The sequence below is a fragment of the Benincasa hispida genome, chromosome 4, assembly GCF_009727055.1.
Source record: "Benincasa hispida cultivar B227 chromosome 4, ASM972705v1, whole genome shotgun sequence".
In the NCBI taxonomy this organism is placed as follows: domain Eukaryota; kingdom Viridiplantae; phylum Streptophyta; class Magnoliopsida; order Cucurbitales; family Cucurbitaceae; genus Benincasa; species Benincasa hispida.
Window position 1 is genome coordinate 24,214,948 of NC_052352.1, and position 18,673 is coordinate 24,233,620.

General features: G+C 27.8%; 1 protein-coding gene and 1 non-coding gene across 2 annotated transcripts; both read left to right on the plus strand.

Annotated features, from left to right (window-relative positions):
* Window positions 1–4,809: 4,809 nt before the first annotated feature.
* Window positions 4,810–4,881, plus strand: TRNAG-UCC. Its single transcript has one exon. It is a non-coding gene; the product is annotated as a tRNA-Gly (tRNA).
* A 7,949-nt stretch (window positions 4,882–12,830) lies between these two features.
* Window positions 12,831–14,179, plus strand: LOC120074949 (probable sugar phosphate/phosphate translocator At5g25400). The gene has a single exon (XM_039028059.1). The coding sequence runs from the start codon at window positions 12,966–12,968 to the stop codon at window positions 13,998–14,000; it is 1,035 nt and encodes a 344-aa protein (XP_038883987.1). The 5' UTR covers window positions 12,831–12,965; the 3' UTR covers window positions 14,001–14,179.
* The last annotated feature ends 4,494 nt before the right edge of the window (window positions 14,180–18,673 follow it).

Sequence of the window (18,673 nt, forward strand, 5' to 3'; positions counted from 1 at the left end):
CCTAAGAGTTTGAGATGAGTGGCTAAAATGTTTTTGGAACTAAAACGTTTTTAAACTGTTTTGATTACAACATTTACCGAAAGCATGTTTGCGAAAATAATTCTCATGCCTACTAGTTTTATAAAGTGGTTTCCAAGCAAGTTTGAATTGTGATTTGAATGCATGCATATTGTTGAAAAACTATTTACATATGTTGATTTTATCCAGCATGCGTTATCATCTTTAAAGCCATGTTGTATATGTGTTATACTGTACATGCTTTAAAGAGAAAAGTTGTTTATAAATAATGTTGGTAAAATGTGTTGCCGAAGTACAAGGAGAAGGCATCCACCCAACTAGTTACTAAAGTACAAAGAGAAAGTATCTATTGGTACTGAAGTACGTTTGAGAAAGTACCAAGCCAAAGGGATACTGAAGTACGTTGGAGAAGGTATCCTAGTAACTCGATATTGAAGTACAAGGAGAAGGTATCTGAGCAGTAGTACCTAATGTGGCCACAGGTGATTAAAGTCAGAGATTGAGCAAAAGGGTTCTCTCTGGACTAGTAGTTGGTGTTGGGATTATTTTACCAGTTATACAGTATTTTGATTTGAGAAATGATTTTACTGTTTTATGTTTAAAGCAGTTTTATATAATTTACGCTTGGAAAATATTTATGCTGCAAAAGTTTATATTTCAGATAAAACTATTTTCTGAAATTATGCATGAGAATTTACTATGTTTTCTCGGTCACTCACTGGGCGTAAGCTCACCCCGTTTTCAAATGTTTTTGTTTTTCCTCCCCACATGTAGCGGTCAAATCCTCTGAAAACAGCTCAGTATCTGCTCTGCCACTAAAGGACCAAAAGACCTGTAACCGTTTGCTAGGTGGTTACAGTTAATATTGTACACATGTTGCTATTGTTCATATAGGGACTAGGGTTTGTGGGTTTTGAGACTTGTAAATCTAGTGTTGTAATGACTCCAAACATATTATGTTTCTAAGTTAATAAATTGTGGGCCTAAAGACATCCCGTTGTATATGAATTGTATTTGGTATCAGAGTTATTCCGCAAGAGTTTTTAGGAAGTAAGTGTCAGCCTAAGGGTTGATAACTACTGTAGTCACGCCCTTCTCTAGGTTAAGAGGGTGGTCTGGGGCGGGGTGTGACAATAGGTAATATGACCGGAATCCTGAGTGAGTTGTGAACTCTTGTCTATGAGGGCGGTCCTTTGATTTGTATGCTAAAATCATGTTTGATAAGTATATAAACATATATGCTAAAATCATGTTTGTTATATAAAAATAAGTTATTCCCAACAACATCTTTTTCTCTCGACAAAAGCTTTTCAAACATTTCCAAAGGGTAGGTTTTCTCTTTTCCCTTTTTCTTTTGTTTTTTTTTTTCATTTTGTAACAATTTATTTAGAATATAATTAATTGATTTATTAATTAACTAATTAATATTAATTTTAAAAAAATTAATATAATTACTTATTTTAATAAATAAATAAAAATCTACTAAACTATTTATCTAATTTATTTTTACAAATAAAAAACTAATTTTAATATTAGTTATTTTTAACTTAGTATAAGTATTGTTTTTTAATACTACTTTTAAGTAATTGTCCAATTAAAATTAATTTATTATTAATTAATCTATTAAAACTATACGGACTATCAAAGTTAATTTCATATGATAAAAACAAACATAATTTGTTATTTACAAATCCTAACAACATTCCATGCACAATCAAATATAACAATTTTTTCTAGTAATTTTATATAGAGACATGTTATTTTCATATATTTTTCTATCAAACATCTATAAAACTTTAAACCAAACGTCCTTATGAGTCAAGTTGTTAATTGGTAATTATTTAGCGTTTAACCATGGAAAAGGCACAACCATTTTTGCCGTGGTTAATTGGCAATAAATATGATATACTTTAAGTAGAGCATAAATTAGGATATAACTTATGATTTGAAAGTTCAACGATTGTAATTTTGTATATGACTTACTATTTTATAAAATAGTTTATTAATTATTTGAGCAATAAACTTTATCCTAACAACTTCAACATAGTTTAATTGATTAGTAGCATCATGAGTGATCATTAAAGATAGATACTTAGGTCTCTTCTCATCTATTGGATTTTTTTTTTTTTTTAATTTGTACCTTATTTTCCCTAACTTTTCTTTTCCTATTAGTTCTTTTTGTATATAACATGTATTCAAATTTCATATATTGTTAATTATAAATCTAGAAAGTGATCTCCGATCCCCTTACCTTTAATAAAAGATTTATAATGGCGGTTACATTGGTATATCAAATAAAAGTGAAGCAGGAGACATCTCACAATCTAGATTCCTCACAATGGACCCGTGCTTAGAGATTGTTATAATAAAGAAATGTAAAACTGATATTTATCATTAATTTTGAATCTATTTGCACTATGTAATTATTATTCAAATTTGTGAAACACCGAGTTTCTATATTTTGGGATATCACAAATTGTTTAACTTTCAAATTGGGGTGATATTGATCTACATCTCTATTGGTTACCAATTAATACCTAATATGTGGATTTTTATTATGTTAATCACATGACATATCATTTTGAAATTCACTCTAAAACAAACATAAGTTTCAAACTATATACTAAGAGTACTTAACAAATTCTACATACATAGAACTGGATTCACTATACACGTACAAATCCACATCCCAATTATTATTTTATGTTGTGTGTATTTAAATACAACTTAAAGTTTACTAGTGAATTTGGTCAAAGTTAAGTGAGTAACATGCCATCATTTTTAAATTTATTGCCAAATAAATTCATAGTTGTGGGCATTTTGAATCTTTATACTGAAAATTCAAATATAATTTTTGGTTTACCATATAAATTTTGAAACTTTAATCTTTAGGTTTGTGTTTGGTTTCTACAGCTTAATCTTTAGGGAAGTTTTAAATTTCATTATTTAATATTCCTTTTTAATTATGCTGTTTTTTAATTTTATAAAAGATTTTAATTATGCCAAATTGTTAACGCTATTATTACAGATCACAAATGAGAAAAGAGTTATTGGGTATAGAGTTGCNCTCCACATAGATGTTTAACCTTAGATCTTAGTTTATTGATTTTTGTAAATAAATGCAACTAAATGTCGAATAAAATATTACTTATTTTAATAAATAAATAAAAATCTACTAAACTATTTATCTAATTTATTTTTACAAATAAAAAACTAATTTTAATATTAGTTATTTTTAACTTAGTATAAGTATTGTTTTTTAATACTACTTTTAAGTAATTGTCCAATTAAAATTAATTTATTATTAATTAATCTATTAAAACTATACGGACTATCAAAGTTAATTTCATATGATAAAAACAAACATAATTTGTTATTTACAAATCCTAACAACATTCCATGCACAATCAAATATAACAATTTTTTCTAGTAATTTTATATAGAGACATGTTATTTTCATATATTTTTCTATCAAACATCTATAAAACTTTAAACCAAACGTCCTTATGAGTCAAGTTGTTAATTGGTAATTATTTAGCGTTTAACCATGGAAAAGGCACAACCATTTTTGCCGTGGTTAATTGGCAATAAATATGATATACTTTAAGTAGAGCATAAATTAGGATATAACTTATGATTTGAAAGTTCAACGATTGTAATTTTGTATATGACTTACTATTTTATAAAATAGTTTATTAATTATTTGAGCAATAAACTTTATCCTAACAACTTCAACATAGTTTAATTGATTAGTAGCATCATGAGTGATCATTAAAGATAGATACTTAGGTCTCTTCTCATCTATTGGATTTTTTTTTTTTTTTAATTTGTACCTTATTTTCCCTAACTTTTCTTTTCCTATTAGTTCTTTTTGTATATAACATGTATTCAAATTTCATATATTGTTAATTATAAATCTAGAAAGTGATCTCCGATCCCCTTACCTTTAATAAAAGATTTATAATGGCGGTTACATTGGTATATCAAATAAAAGTGAAGCAGGAGACATCTCACAATCTAGATTCCTCACAATGGACCCGTGCTTAGAGATTGTTATAATAAAGAAATGTAAAACTGATATTTATCATTAATTTTGAATCTATTTGCACTATGTAATTATTATTCAAATTTGTGAAACACCGAGTTTCTATATTTTGGGATATCACAAATTGTTTAACTTTCAAATTGGGGTGATATTGATCTACATCTCTATTGGTTACCAATTAATACCTAATATGTGGATTTTTATTATGTTAATCACATGACATATCATTTTGAAATTCACTCTAAAACAAACATAAGTTTCAAACTATATACTAAGAGTACTTAACAAATTCTACATACATAGAACTGGATTCACTATACACGTACAAATCCACATCCCAATTATTATTTTATGTTGTGTGTATTTAAATACAACTTAAAGTTTACTAGTGAATTTGGTCAAAGTTAAGTGAGTAACATGCCATCATTTTTAAATTTATTGCCAAATAAATTCATAGTTGTGGGCATTTTGAATCTTTATACTGAAAATTCAAATATAATTTTTGGTTTACCATATAAATTTTGAAACTTTAATCTTTAGGTTTGTGTTTGGTTTCTACAGCTTAATCTTTAGGGAAGTTTTAAATTTCATTATTTAATATTCCTTTTTAATTATGCTGTTTTTTAATTTTATAAAAGATTTTAATTATGCCAAATTGTTAACGCTATTATTACAGATCACAAATGAGAAAAGAGTTATTGGGTATAGAGTTGCAGAAAATTAGTATTTGTTTGTAAACAACAGCAGCGTTTGTAGTCCAACGGTTAGGATAATTGCCTTCCAAGCAATAGACCCGGGTTCGACTCCCGGCAAACGCATTATTTTTTTCTATTTTTTTAAATTTAAATTTAGTATTTATATACCATTTTGAGTGTTTTTAAAATTTGGTTCATTTTAATACTTATATTTTTAAAGTATTCATTTTAATCCTTATACTTTTAAGAAGCAATCATATTGATTTCTATTTATAAAATTTCTCACCATAAATTTTAGGGAAAAAAATTTAATTTACATCCCTAAATTTTAGATTTTAGAGTTATATCAATTTAAATTCTGAATTTTTGTATGTATCAATTAACACTCTCGTTCAGATTTATATAATTTGAAAAGTATAGTGTGAAATATATAATTATTTCAGTTATACTACTAAATAGTTAAATTTAGAGTCTTTCTTAGAATTTCACTTGAAAATTGCTATGTATTCATTTCTTACACGTGTTAGACTTATTGAAATGTTGGATCAAGAAAATAAATTATTATAATTGATTTTTGGACGGTTTTGAAGAAAATATTAATTGAGATTCTAAATTGATTCACTTTTGAAAGTTTTGGAGTTTCTCACTACATTTATCCAATGGAAAGTGACGGAAAGAGTAAATTGATGCACTTTTGAAAGTTTAGAGTAAATTTATCCAATGGAAAGTAACTAAAATATCATATATTTCATAGAAAAAGTGAATAAAATATCAAATATAATTAATTACATAAATATTTGTTCATACAAGGTTTACAAACTATAGGACCCTATGAGGTTTATGGCATCAACTTCAACACGTAGGATATGTTGACACATTTCCTTCACCCACTTACTATAAACTACTTCCCCCATTCACCTTGTTATTGACCCATGCAAACACTTTCCAAATAGAGCAGTCGTGGTAAAAGCGACACAAACCCAAGCATGGATCTCACGATGTGAACTCTTGAGGACGTGGGAGCTAAAAAGGATATATCGAATATATCGTTAATCTCCCACTGAAGTGTTCTAAATGTTTGGGTATACTTTTACTCAAGTTTGTTCCGGCTAATTAAACAACCTAGGTCTAAATGTTTATCCAAGTATAACATTTATATTTGGATTTAACCTACGATGTCTAGGTGATAAACCAATTTTAAAACCTCATATCGTTCACATATTGCTCATAAAAATAGTGAACAACGCTTAATTATTCAACCATAATCTCCAGGTAGGAGGTGTTCCGTAGACCGTCAACTTAAATACCTCCAGCCTTAGACTTATTTACCGGTTGAGTTTGTTACCCAAGTTTTATAAGAAAACGATCTAATTTCACTATTAAAACAAGTGGTTAACCTACGTGAGCATGTAACTTAGCTTTGTTATGAATTTTAATATCTAACCTATAACTTATAAAACTCTAGACATGCTTTTGCATCCATAACATACATAAGATATCTCATGATTTAATATAACATTTATATTAAAACAACTGAAACCCTAAACATGCATACTATATATTATATCTCTTTATAACATACTTTCAATGCATGTAACATGCTTCCTATGGTGGGATTTGAAATCTACATGGCATACTATATGCACATACAAGATTTATTTAATTATAACATACATCATGAAACACAAATTGATATGGTTTAGTTTTGGCATTCTCAAGCAAACAAAGGTATAATTATTACAATAATAACAAAAACTGGCTCCAAAACACAAATTAAACATAAATTGATGTGGTTTAGTTTTGAAATCTACTGGACTGCTCGAACCGTCTTGAATCGGACCCGAACCTCTCGAACCGGATCTCTAATGCTCAAAAGTGGGCTGAACTGGGCATAAAACCATCAAATACCATCAAACATCGAGTATGGCATCGAGCATCGAGTACGCCATCGAGTATCTGTTGGGGCTGATGAACTAAACTCTCGTGTTCTATGAACATTGGATATATTATTTGCTTTACTACAAACCAATAAACTAAAATCCCTGGTTGTTGTTTGTAACTTAAGCATGTATCTGGAGACATACAAGTGGATCATTTCTTAAGTGATAACCAAAATGGTCTGTAGTATATGGATATAGGAGGGAAACCTTATTTTCGTAACGCTACGGATGCGACCCACTTTGTAGAATATTTACAAGTGTTGTGACTTGCTACAGATGGTCAGATCTTGATCATTCATATGGGGACATGTGAGTAGGGACGTTCTATACAAAGAGTTTGTATAAGACCTGACCATGAAGTATTAACGTCTCGTAATATAACTCCATTCATGACAGAGACTTCACTTCACTAGGATGACCATAGGTAACATGACCTCAATCCTGAGTGAGTTGGGAACTCCTGCCTTTGAAGGCGATCCTTTGATTTGCATGGATGCGAGTGGCCAGATCGACTCCTTTCTCGAAGCAGGGGTAAGTAGATAGATTGCTCCCTTAGCTGATTTCGGGGCTTGAACGATATGGCGCCACACACCTTCTGATGGCCCGAGAGGTGTCCACACATAGTAGGACTATGTTGTATTGTTCATTAGAGGGATCAGTGGTACTTAAGGAGTTAGATGTAACTACAGGGGCAAAACGGTAAATTGGCCAAGCTGTACTTATGAGCATCTGTGAAGGGTTATCATACTGTTGATTGGTTATATCCGATGGACATAGAAATATATCTGTGGTTAGAAGAGTTCAACTGTCGGTCTTTAGTAGAGTACCTGACAGTTAACGGATGGTGGATCTCGTGGCTAAAGAGTTTAGTTAGCTATTCATGTACCGTTGGAGCTTCAAGCCATAGGTACCCCTTGGTAGCTCAATGGATTCAAGTTGACAATCAGTTTTTTGGTCAATTCGAAATGTTCAAATTGACAAGAGGGAGTTCGATTATATATGATATGATTGAACTTGTTATTTATATATGATATGATTGACTTTATGTATGAGATACATTATTTGGAGAAAAATGATATAAATATGATTTATTTCTAGTGGTGGAGAAAACACTATGGTTTATATGTAATATTAAACAATAGGTTATGGATATAATATGATTATATTTATTATTTTTTAATTGAACAATTATAGGATAATTGTGTCGGCGTTTTCTCTGTAACCGTGTGATAGTGGGAGGTTCCATTCAGTTTTTGTAACTTAAGAATAAAATGAAAATTGTTTTAATTTTTCAAGAACATCACGTAATTCGCTCACGGAGTGTATACAGGCTATCGCATAGCAAACAGAGAGACTACACGACAACTCAAAGTTTCTACACGATTGTATACATGCGCACTTCTTTCTAAACGATCGCATAGGAATTGCTAAACGATCGTCTGGCTCTTTGTTAATACTATTATTACATATCACAAATGAGAAAAGGGTTATTGGGTATAGAGTTGCAGAAAATTAGTATTTGTTTGTAAACAACAGTAGGGTTAGGATAATTGCTTTCCGAGCAGGTAGACCTGGGTTCGACTCCTGAAAAACGCACTTTTTTCTATTTTTTTAAATTTAAATTTAGTATTTATATACCATTTTGAATATTTTTTAAATTTGGTTATTTTAATACTTATATTTTCAAATTATATAGCCATTTTGAAAACTTAGGAGGCTAACAATTTCTCATAATGGATTATATAGCCATTTTGAAATTGATTCCCGGTCAATCACTTGACATAAATCACCTATCAACAAATTCCTCCTAAATCAATTTGAAATGATTTTTTATTTTTTTAAAATCAATTTTAGCTCATGCGAAACACTATCATTCTAAGGAAAAATGATTTTGTCTATCTCAAAATCACTCCCTAACACACCCTTAAAACATATTTTATAGTGATTTGAAAATGACAAAAGTGATTTTAATATATCTTATTATTTAACTTAATATTACAATATATATTTTTGTTTTAAAAAAAATGGTGTGCTTCTTCTTTATTAATGCTTTTGTAAGACACCGACAAATTTGAAGAGGCAATCACGATCTTAAATGTTTATTTATTTTGCGTGCGTAGCATGAACATGATGAAGTTCTTTTTCTTTTCTTTTCTTTTCTTTTTTTATATTAAAAAAAATGTCCCAGTTCGTATTGAAGTTTAAATTAACAAAATTTCATGAACTTACTAAAACATCTCTTTCTTTCTCCCTCGCTTCGCTACGGGGAAAAGATCCCTCAAATTTAAAACTAATTTAATTACACTTAACAAGTGCAATTATCGAAATGTGCTTGTCATAGATATTTATTTAAATAAATAATTAATATTTGTTCCGGAATCTTTTTCCTTAGTAGGTTGACTTTTATATGGGAGAAAAATAAGGAGAAATATTTCAAAAATAAAAAAATAAGAGAAATTATTTATACAAAATAATAAATTTTAATTTTTTTTTTTATAGAAATCGATAGAAACTTATCAATATCTATTAGTGATAGAAACTGTGAGAAATTTATCATTGATAGACGTTGATATAAGTTTATTAATATCTATTAGTGTTTTTTTAATAATTTTTATATGTGAAAATTTTTCAAATAAAAAATCCATTATCTCATAAAATGATTTTCTTTAATTAAAATTTTTGGATGCAAACATAATTAAACATTATTAGTCTAAAAGAAAAGATAAAATTCATCGTACACATGTAAAAATAAGATTTTATTTTTAAAATAAATAAAAGTATCTTTTTAATGACGAATTTTAATGGATATGACTCCCAAAATTTTAAGGGTATTATTTTTTTTTATCCTTTTTCTTAAATTTTGTAGAATGTTAAAATTAGTTGATGGTAACAAATTGGTGAAAACGTAAAAGGAGGGAAAAAGTTATCTCCTAATTTCACCTCTAGATTTCTAAGGTAGAAATTTTGAGTTTTCTTCTCTATCATATTAGATTATTTTTTTCCTTTAAAATTTTTCCACTTCACTAAATATTTATTAGAAATTATTTTAAATAAAAAATTTGCTAAAATAGACACAGATAGTAATTTATTGTAGTCTATCGCAAATAGACAATGAAATCTTGCTATATTTATAAATATTTTGGATCATTTTTTTATATACGAAGATAACCTATTTATTATAGATCAATTTTAACGAACACAAAAATATTAAATTAAAAATTTTAAAATAGTAGACTAAATTGAAAAAGATACTCCATCCCCAACACTAAAAATTAAAACATTTATTTAGCTCATTCATGAATAGTCAATTCTTCAAAAAGTGAAAATAAAAGGGAAAAAAATTAGGACAACTGGCAATGGCATGTTGCAACTTCTGAAAGAGTGGGTGAAGATTGAATAAACTTACTTTTGTTATAAAATTGGCTTCTTCTTCTTCTACTACTTTGTATTTTTTAAAAAAATTATTTATTTTTTTTGGCAAAGGGAACATCTTTTCTTTTATATTAAGAGATGGAGAATTAATGGGAAACAATGCTATACTTCTGTTCTTTTTAGCATAAAATAGAGCCAACTTTTTTGGCCCTTTTCAATCAAGTTTATTGTTATTAAATAAACTTGATGGTTGACTAATTAACAACTAATACAGACTTATTCTTTAGCTTGTTGCTTAGACTATTGACCCTAATCAAATATGCATTATTGAGTTTAAGTATATTTCTAGTTTTTATGTTTGACATCATTACTACAATTTAATTTTTGTTGTCTTTAAGATTCAGTCAATATTGTCATTTGTCTATAAATATCACTTACATAAGTTGAACGATATCATATAATTCTATGTACATATCTAATTACCTAGCAATATTATGTTCATGCATGGAGCAATCTAAACTGTTTTTTAATAGTTAAATATATATAATAAATAAAACATAAATCATATACTTATAATTTTATTAAAAGATTGGGGTAAATATGTAAACTTGTATGTGCAACACATTTTTTACTTTAATTTCTAATCAGATAGAGTATAGCATATGCTAATTTGATCATACTTCGATTAAGAGGTAATAAAGTAGTGTACAACATGATTAACCCATTATAATTATTTGCTTAATTTATCCCTCAATATATGGAGACAATATTATTTTCCTAATTTGTCTTTATGTATATATATTGATACAAATATAAGAAAATAAATATCAGACTAATTTGGGCCGCCATCGTTATGATTGAATGCCCCAGCCCCGAATCGTTTTCCTTCCCTCCTTACTCCTTTCTCTATTATTGGCTTTAAATTAAATTACCAATTTGGCCACATGTAAAATCCTCAAACAGAGCCTCTGTAATTTATGTTTAATTTTCAAGTTCGTTCTTAAGATGTTATAAGTTTTAATTTGATTTTTGTAATTGTATTGAAATTTACAAATTTTAATTATAATTTCTATTGGAAAAATTATGAAAAGTAAAAATGCTAATACGCATGTGCAACCTTTTTTTTAAAAAAATAAATTATATTTAGAAATCAATCAGCGTATAACCTAACCATTAATAATTATTTGCATAATCCATTCCTTAATAGAGGGAGAAAATAGTATTTTTATTTAAAAATTTGTCTTTGTGTAATATAAAAAATATAAGATAAATATTAAAATAATTTGGGCCGCCTATGTATGATTTGGAAGCCCGAATCCTTTTGCTTCCCTAACCCCACGCAAAAAATAAAGTCCTCACGCTTCGTCTGTCTGTATTACCCAAACACCACGCAAAAGCCTTCACCTTTTAAGTTAAATTACCAATTTAGTCCTATGCTACTAGTTTGTGGATTTGATTGGATTGGATTGAAAGACTTTATAGACCTAATCCAATAATTCTATTTATAAATTTCTTCAACCTAAATAATACTAATTCAAAAATGAACCAAATCCAACACAATCACGGATTAAGTTGGTTCGGGTTTCATTTATTTAAAGTTTTATTATAGAAAGAAGTAAATTGTTAATACGTAAAAATTTAATTTAATTATTTTTATATATCTAATTAAGATTAATATCTCAATTTTAATTTATATAATGAAAAATTTTGCTAAAAAACTATTTTTAGGAGTTTTTTTTAAATAAATTAATTCAAAAATTAGTTATATACAATTGTTTTATATGTAATATATATATATATATATATATATATATATATATATATATTATATATATATATGTGTAAATATAAATTTAAAGTAATAATAAATTTGGGTTGGTTTGGATTGGTTTGGTTATTTGAGGTGACTCGTAACCAACCCAATCCTTAAAATTTTCTTTTATTCGAACCCAATTCAATCCACTGAATTGATAACCATCAACTTTTTTAGGTTATTGGATTTTTTTTAACATATTTAGCTACCATATTCCTCTCAATTTAAACTTTCAATTTAATCCTCATATTTTAAATAATTTGGTATTTATATAATTTTGTTAAACTTCATATGCCATCTTTAAACTATTTTTTATTTGGCCAAACTCCACATATAACCTCTACTAGCCAGTATTTGTTTTTTTTTTTCCTTCCATTTTTCTAGTACACGCTATATGGAAATTTCAACTTAGTTCTATATTTTTTTTCATTTACTTAGTAATAATGAATTGTTTTTAATTTGGTTCATCATAATAAAAAAAAAATTATAAGGATTTAGGTTGAGTTAAAAATAAGAATGAAACCGCAAGTTTTTTGTTTTATTATTTTTATTTTTAATTAAAATAAAAGAGATTAAGAGTTATTTGTCTCTAAGAATAAATAGAAATGAATGGAAATGTAACTCTTTGCATGAAGTCTAAGGAGTTCTTAAACTCGCTATGGATCTATAATTTAAATACATATTTTATTTCATTACTTATTAACTTTTTATATTATGAACTTCAAAACTACTTAACTTTAATCCTGGTTCAAAATGACTTACTACCTCAAATTAGTGTTTTATTTTTTTCTCTTTTTTAAATAAAACTAGTGTTACTAATTTAATCAAATAAAGAAACATTAGTAACCAAATTAAAACTTTTTAACCAAACTGAGTCAAATCCAGACCACCAAATAGGTAATTCAAGCTTACTTTTCCCCTATATTATTTTATTTTCTTATATATATTGAAAAATAGTCTCCACCCAATTTACCAAATCCCCCTTCCTCTCTAACCCTTTCCTCTTCCCCTGTTCTCCCCTGTCTCAGTCTCCGCCGCCAACTCCGCCACCGCCAACTCCCCTCCTTCCATCTCCGGCAACAATGGGGAAAGGCGGTGCTCTCAGCGAAAGCGTCGTAAAAAAAATCCTCCTCTCCTACGCCTACGTAGGAATATGGATCTTCCTAAGCTTCACAGTCATCGTCTACAACAAATTCATCCTCGACAAAAAGATGTACAATTGGCCATTCCCAATCTCCCTCACCATGATCCACATGGGTTTTTGTTCTTCTTTGGCCTTCATAATCATCCGCATCTTCAAGCTCGTTGAGCCAGTTTCCATGTCCAAAGAACTCTACATCTCCTCTGTTCTCCCCATCGGCGCTCTCTACGCCTTCTCCCTTTGGCTCTCCAATTCCGCCTATATTTTCCTCTCCGTTTCCTTCATCCAAATGCTTAAAGCCCTTATGCCCGTCGCCGTCTACTCCATCGGTGTTCTCTTCAAAAAAGAGCCTTTCAAATCCGATACTCTGTTTAACATGCTCTCGATTTCATTTGGGGTCGCCGTCGCCGCCTACGGCGAGGCTCAATTCAATGCTTGGGGGGTTTTTCTTCAATTGGGTGCTGTTGCTTTTGAAGCTACAAGACTTGTTATGATTCAAATTTTGCTTACCTCTAAAGGGATTTCTCTGAATCCCATTACTTCTCTGTATTACGTTGCCCCCTGTTGTTTTGTTTTTCTTTTGGTGCCGTGGGTGTTCGTGGAATACCCAATTTTGCAGGAGACTTCTAGTTTTCGGTTCGATTTTTTGGTTTTTGGGACTAATTCTTTCTGTGCTTTTGCGTTGAATTTGGCTGTGTTCTTGCTTGTCGGGAAGACTTCGGCGTTGACGATGAATGTTGCCGGAGTTGTTAAGGATTGGTTGTTGATTGCTTTTTCGTGGTCGGTGATTAAGGATACGGTGACTCCGATCAATTTGTTTGGATATGGGCTTGCGTTTTTGGGAGTTGCGTATTATAATCACTCGAAATTACAAGCGTTGAAAGCCAAGGAAGCGCAGAAGAAACCGGCAGCGGCCGATGAGGAGGCCGGAAGATTGTTGGAAGAGAAAAACGCCGGCGATGGAACGGCGAAGTGAAGTGAATCACAGAATTAAGTAAAAAGAAAAAAGAAAAAGTTAGAGATGGATTCAATTTCTCGGTTGGTATGTATTATTCTATGTTGATTTTTAGATTAATGTTTACTATGATGTGATTTTAAAGTTGCAAGAAAAGGAAAAATAAATGACGTGAAAATGAAATTCATCCTTCGTACTAATGTGGTTGTTCATATTGGTGAATTTTGATGGATTTTTCTTTAGAAATTGTTGAGAATGGATATCCAAACATCCAAACTTTCAATTTAGAGTGTATACTTTATGCTAGTTTAAGTAAACTTATATTATGGTTTATGAGTTTGGAAAAGTTGATTTGGTTTTAAAGTATTATTGGGGCTAATTGATTATTATGATTATGGGAAATAAATAAATAAATAAAAGAGAGAGATTTGGCATTTGTTTGACCTTAGAAGTGTTGAAGATAAGAAATCTAAAGAATTTTGTGGTGAAAAAGCAGAGTTGTTTCTTGCAAAGGACATAAAGTGTATACTAAAGAAAGGAAAATTTATGTGTTGCATGTAACCTTGAAATTAAGAAAATTATATGGTTAATAAAGTGAGTCTAGTTCAGTCGTATTGACATGTACACTAATTTAAGAGGTGACTAATAGAGGATGATAAAAGTTAGAAATTGATAGAAGTCTATCATTATATTACGTGATAGAGTTGGTAGAAATAGAACATTTCTCTTTTTAAATTTAATTTATTTTGTCTCTCTAATACGAAAAAGTATTAAAAATAAATTTAATTATATTTTCTTAAATTCTTTTAAACAGTTAATATAAAAATTGACATAAACAATTAAATTAAAAAATTATGATCAGATGAAAACCAAACTCAAAACTAAAAGTAAGGATTCAAACATTTTAAAATTTAAAGACAACAAAATCTAAACTCAAAATTTATGAGTAAAAATTTAAGCTTTAAAAAATTGTGAAACAAAGGAAACATATTAAAAATTCGACACCAATAATATAGTTGGTGTGAATTCTACTAATGCAAGTGCTTTTATTTTTATATTTTGAGAAAGCAAGTTCTCATTTATTTTTTAAAAAAAGGAAGATACGGTTGTTTACAAACAAAGTCATTATTTATTCAGAAATAGATTAATTTTATATAATTTAAAAATACAGCAATTTTATTAATATCTACGAACTTCAAGGGTGGGAGGGCAAAGATTTAGGATCTCTGTCCCCGACAATAAAGATAGTGAAACGGCATCGTTTGAAGGAGTTAAGTTAAAAAATTCCTCCAACGCTGAAATTTGTAGGTCAATGGTAATTGTTTACTTGGTAAGACTTATTATTAATTAAACATAAATTGATTAATTGAATTCATTGAAAACGAATAAATAGAGTTTTAATTAAAAATCAATGGCTAAAGCCTATAAACGTAATTAGCATTAAATGCAAAGGAGGAGTTTTGATAAAATCACCGAGACAAAGCATGGCAGCTGGCAGAATTTGACTTTCTTCTACTCAAATAAAAGTCAAAGTTGGTGATGGTGGGTCCCATACAAACCTAAGAGAAATGATATGAAACGACAGAAAAATTAGGCTGTTACTTGAGGATTCTTAATCACGAATGACTTTAAACATAAAAGGAGCTTAGGAATTTTCTTCATAATCTTCCACATCATTCGATTGGTTAATATATTATAAGAAAAAATATATTTTCGATCCTTGGATCTTGAATTTAGTTTCTAAACATTTAGTCTAAATTTTGAATTTAATTTTAATTTAGTATTTATATTTTAAAATGTTAGAATTTTATCCTTGAGAGTTGAGTTTTGTTTCAATTTGATTTTCAAGTTTCAAGATTTACACATTTAAGTTTTAAAATTTGATTTTTCTTTAAATATTCACTTTCGATAATTAGTGTTAATGTCTATTAATTGATTTAGAATATCTATGAAGTGAAGTTTTAAATTTAATTTTAATAGCGATATAAAATATTGAACTTAATTAATTATATTTTTCTAAATTAATCTATAGACATTAACAATAAAGACGATGGAAAGTGAATATCTAATGAAAAATAAGATTAAGAGTTTAAATATTGAAATCTAAAGACCAAATTGAAACAAAACACAAATCTTAAAGAAAACTCGAGACTCAAGAACTAAGATCATGTTTGGTAACCATTTTTTATTTTTTATTTTTGTTTTTGAAAATTAAGCCCGTGGATACTAATTTCATCTCCAAATTTCTTGTTTTATTATCTATTTTTTACCAATTGTTTAAAAAACCAAGCTAAAATTTGAGAACTAAAAAAAGTAGCTTTCAAAATGTTGTTTTTGTTTTTGGAATTTAACTAAGAATTCAACTATTGTAATTAATAAAAGATGCAAACCAGTATAAGAAATGTATATGAAATATGCTTAATCTTCAAAAACAAAAACAAAAATCAAATGGTTAATAAACAGGGCCTAAATGTGTAACATTTTGAATCCTAGAGATCAAATGGAAACTAAACTCAAAACCTAAGGAATAAAAAAATATTTTTTCCTATATTATAATATTCACAAATATATCGTACTAAAATAAATTTATGTAATTTTAAAACATTTATTTTGGTTCATGTATATTTGAAAGGCGGTAATTTAGTTTGTTCACTTATTGATTTCCTCACTAAATATTATACTCGATGTATTTATTGATATAACTTTCCGAAAGTTTATTTGGATCTTATATTATATAATCTTATCTTACTATATTAAAAAGTAGTTAAAAGAAGACTTATTTTTGGACTACTTTGCCTCCATGTCAAATTTTAAATTTAAAAAGTTTGCTATTAAGCGTTATTAGGGTCTTATCTTATCTTACTAAAGAACATGAAAAGTTTATATTTTAAATTAGAGAATACTGTACTTAAATTGAAAAATGGATTGATAGAAAAAAGAACTAAATTGTATTGATAGGTTTTATTTTTTTATTTTTTATTTTTAAATTTATTATATTTTTTAGAATCGTTTTATCTCTTACTATTGTTATTAAATATTTAATTTTATTTTTAGAATTAAATTAACATTAATTGTTTTCACTTTTTACATTCTCACAATGTCATCCATGTATTATAACCTATACAGATATTTATATTTGTATTTATTAATTACCTACAAGTTTATTTCCATAATTTAATTTTAAATTTATGAGTTTATCTTTAACTATATTTAATCGTAAAATTTAAAAGTTTTTGTAACTTTTATCACCTACAATTATATGTAAGGGTCTCCTCAATATTTTTTTCTTGTTCAAGTTTATTTTTATTCAGACATAAAATGTATATTCTCGACTAAGAGATTAGAACTTCGAATTTTCCACCTCACAACATTGAATTAAAAAGATAAAAGGTTTTGTTTTTCTTCTTTTATTCATTTTATTGCTTTGCCTTATAAGTTTGGTTTGATTACTTAATCTAACCTTCGTCTAAGATATGGAAAAAAAAAAATAATAATAATAAAAAAAAAACTTGAAGATAATATACTGCCATTGAAGCTTCCTCAGCCTGGTTTACGAGCCTGCGTCAAACCTTTTAATTTATTATTATTTTTGGAATAATACTTTTTAGTTCTTAGATTTGTTTGCTTTTCTATTTGATTCTTAGGTTTTAAAATGTTACACATTTAGTCCTTAAGTTCTGAGTTTGATTTTAATTTAGTTCTTAAATTTCAAAATGCTACAATTTTATCCTTGACATTTGAATTTTATTTCAATTTGGTCCATGGATTTCAAGATTTTACATATTTAACCTCAATTTTTCACTAAATACTTACTTTCAATCATTGACGTCAATTTCTATTAATAATTTGGTGCCTATGTCTCGAAGTTTATACTTTTAATCTCAATTTTTCACTAAATATTTACTTTTCGTCTTTTGAAACAAAATTCAAATGTCAATGAAAAAATTGTAGCATTTTAAAATCTAGTGACTAAATTAAAACTAAACTTAAAATTTAAAGACTAAATGTGTAACACTTTGAAATCTAGAGACTAAATAGAAACTATAACCAAAACTCAGAGAAAAAGAGTATTTTTCCCTTATGTTTTTTTTACTAGTAACTAATATTTGTAGTACTTTTGGTGGCTTTTTTGGTTCTAATTTGCTTTTTATATAGTTTTTTCTATAACAAATTTCATAACAAACATTATCATCGATAAAGTTCTTAAAATATAACTATAATTTTAAATTTAAGGGTTTTGATTGTGTTTAGAATTTGTGTATTAATTTTGTAAATAGAGATCAAGATGACTCATTTTTCAAAGTATAAAACGAAAGTTAAAGAGTAAATATTCTCAAATGAACCAATGAAGTACATGCACTAAAATAAGATTGAAACCCATAAAATATCTCCACATTTTACTTTTATTCTATTTTAATTTCTTAACTTTCCAACTTATTTTATTTTAACCTCAAAATCAACTTTTATGTTTTAAATATTTAAATTTACTTAAAATTTTAGTAATGTTTTAGTCATTAATTTTGTGAACAATTTAATAAAGCAAAGCACGTGCATGACTTTTCACTACCTATTTGATGTAGGTAAAAAAAAAAAAAAAAAAAAAAAAGTCCGTTTAATAACGTTTTTTTTTTTTTTTTTTTTTTTTTTTTTTTTTTTTTTTCTATTTCTCGTTTCATGTTTCTTTTTTTTTTAGA

Bases quoted from the DNA above. Each gene is read 5' to 3' on its own strand.
- LOC120074949 (XM_039028059.1), top strand. From the start codon at position 12,966: ATGGGGAAAGGCGGTGCTCTCAGCGAAAGCGTCGTAAAAAAAATCCTC.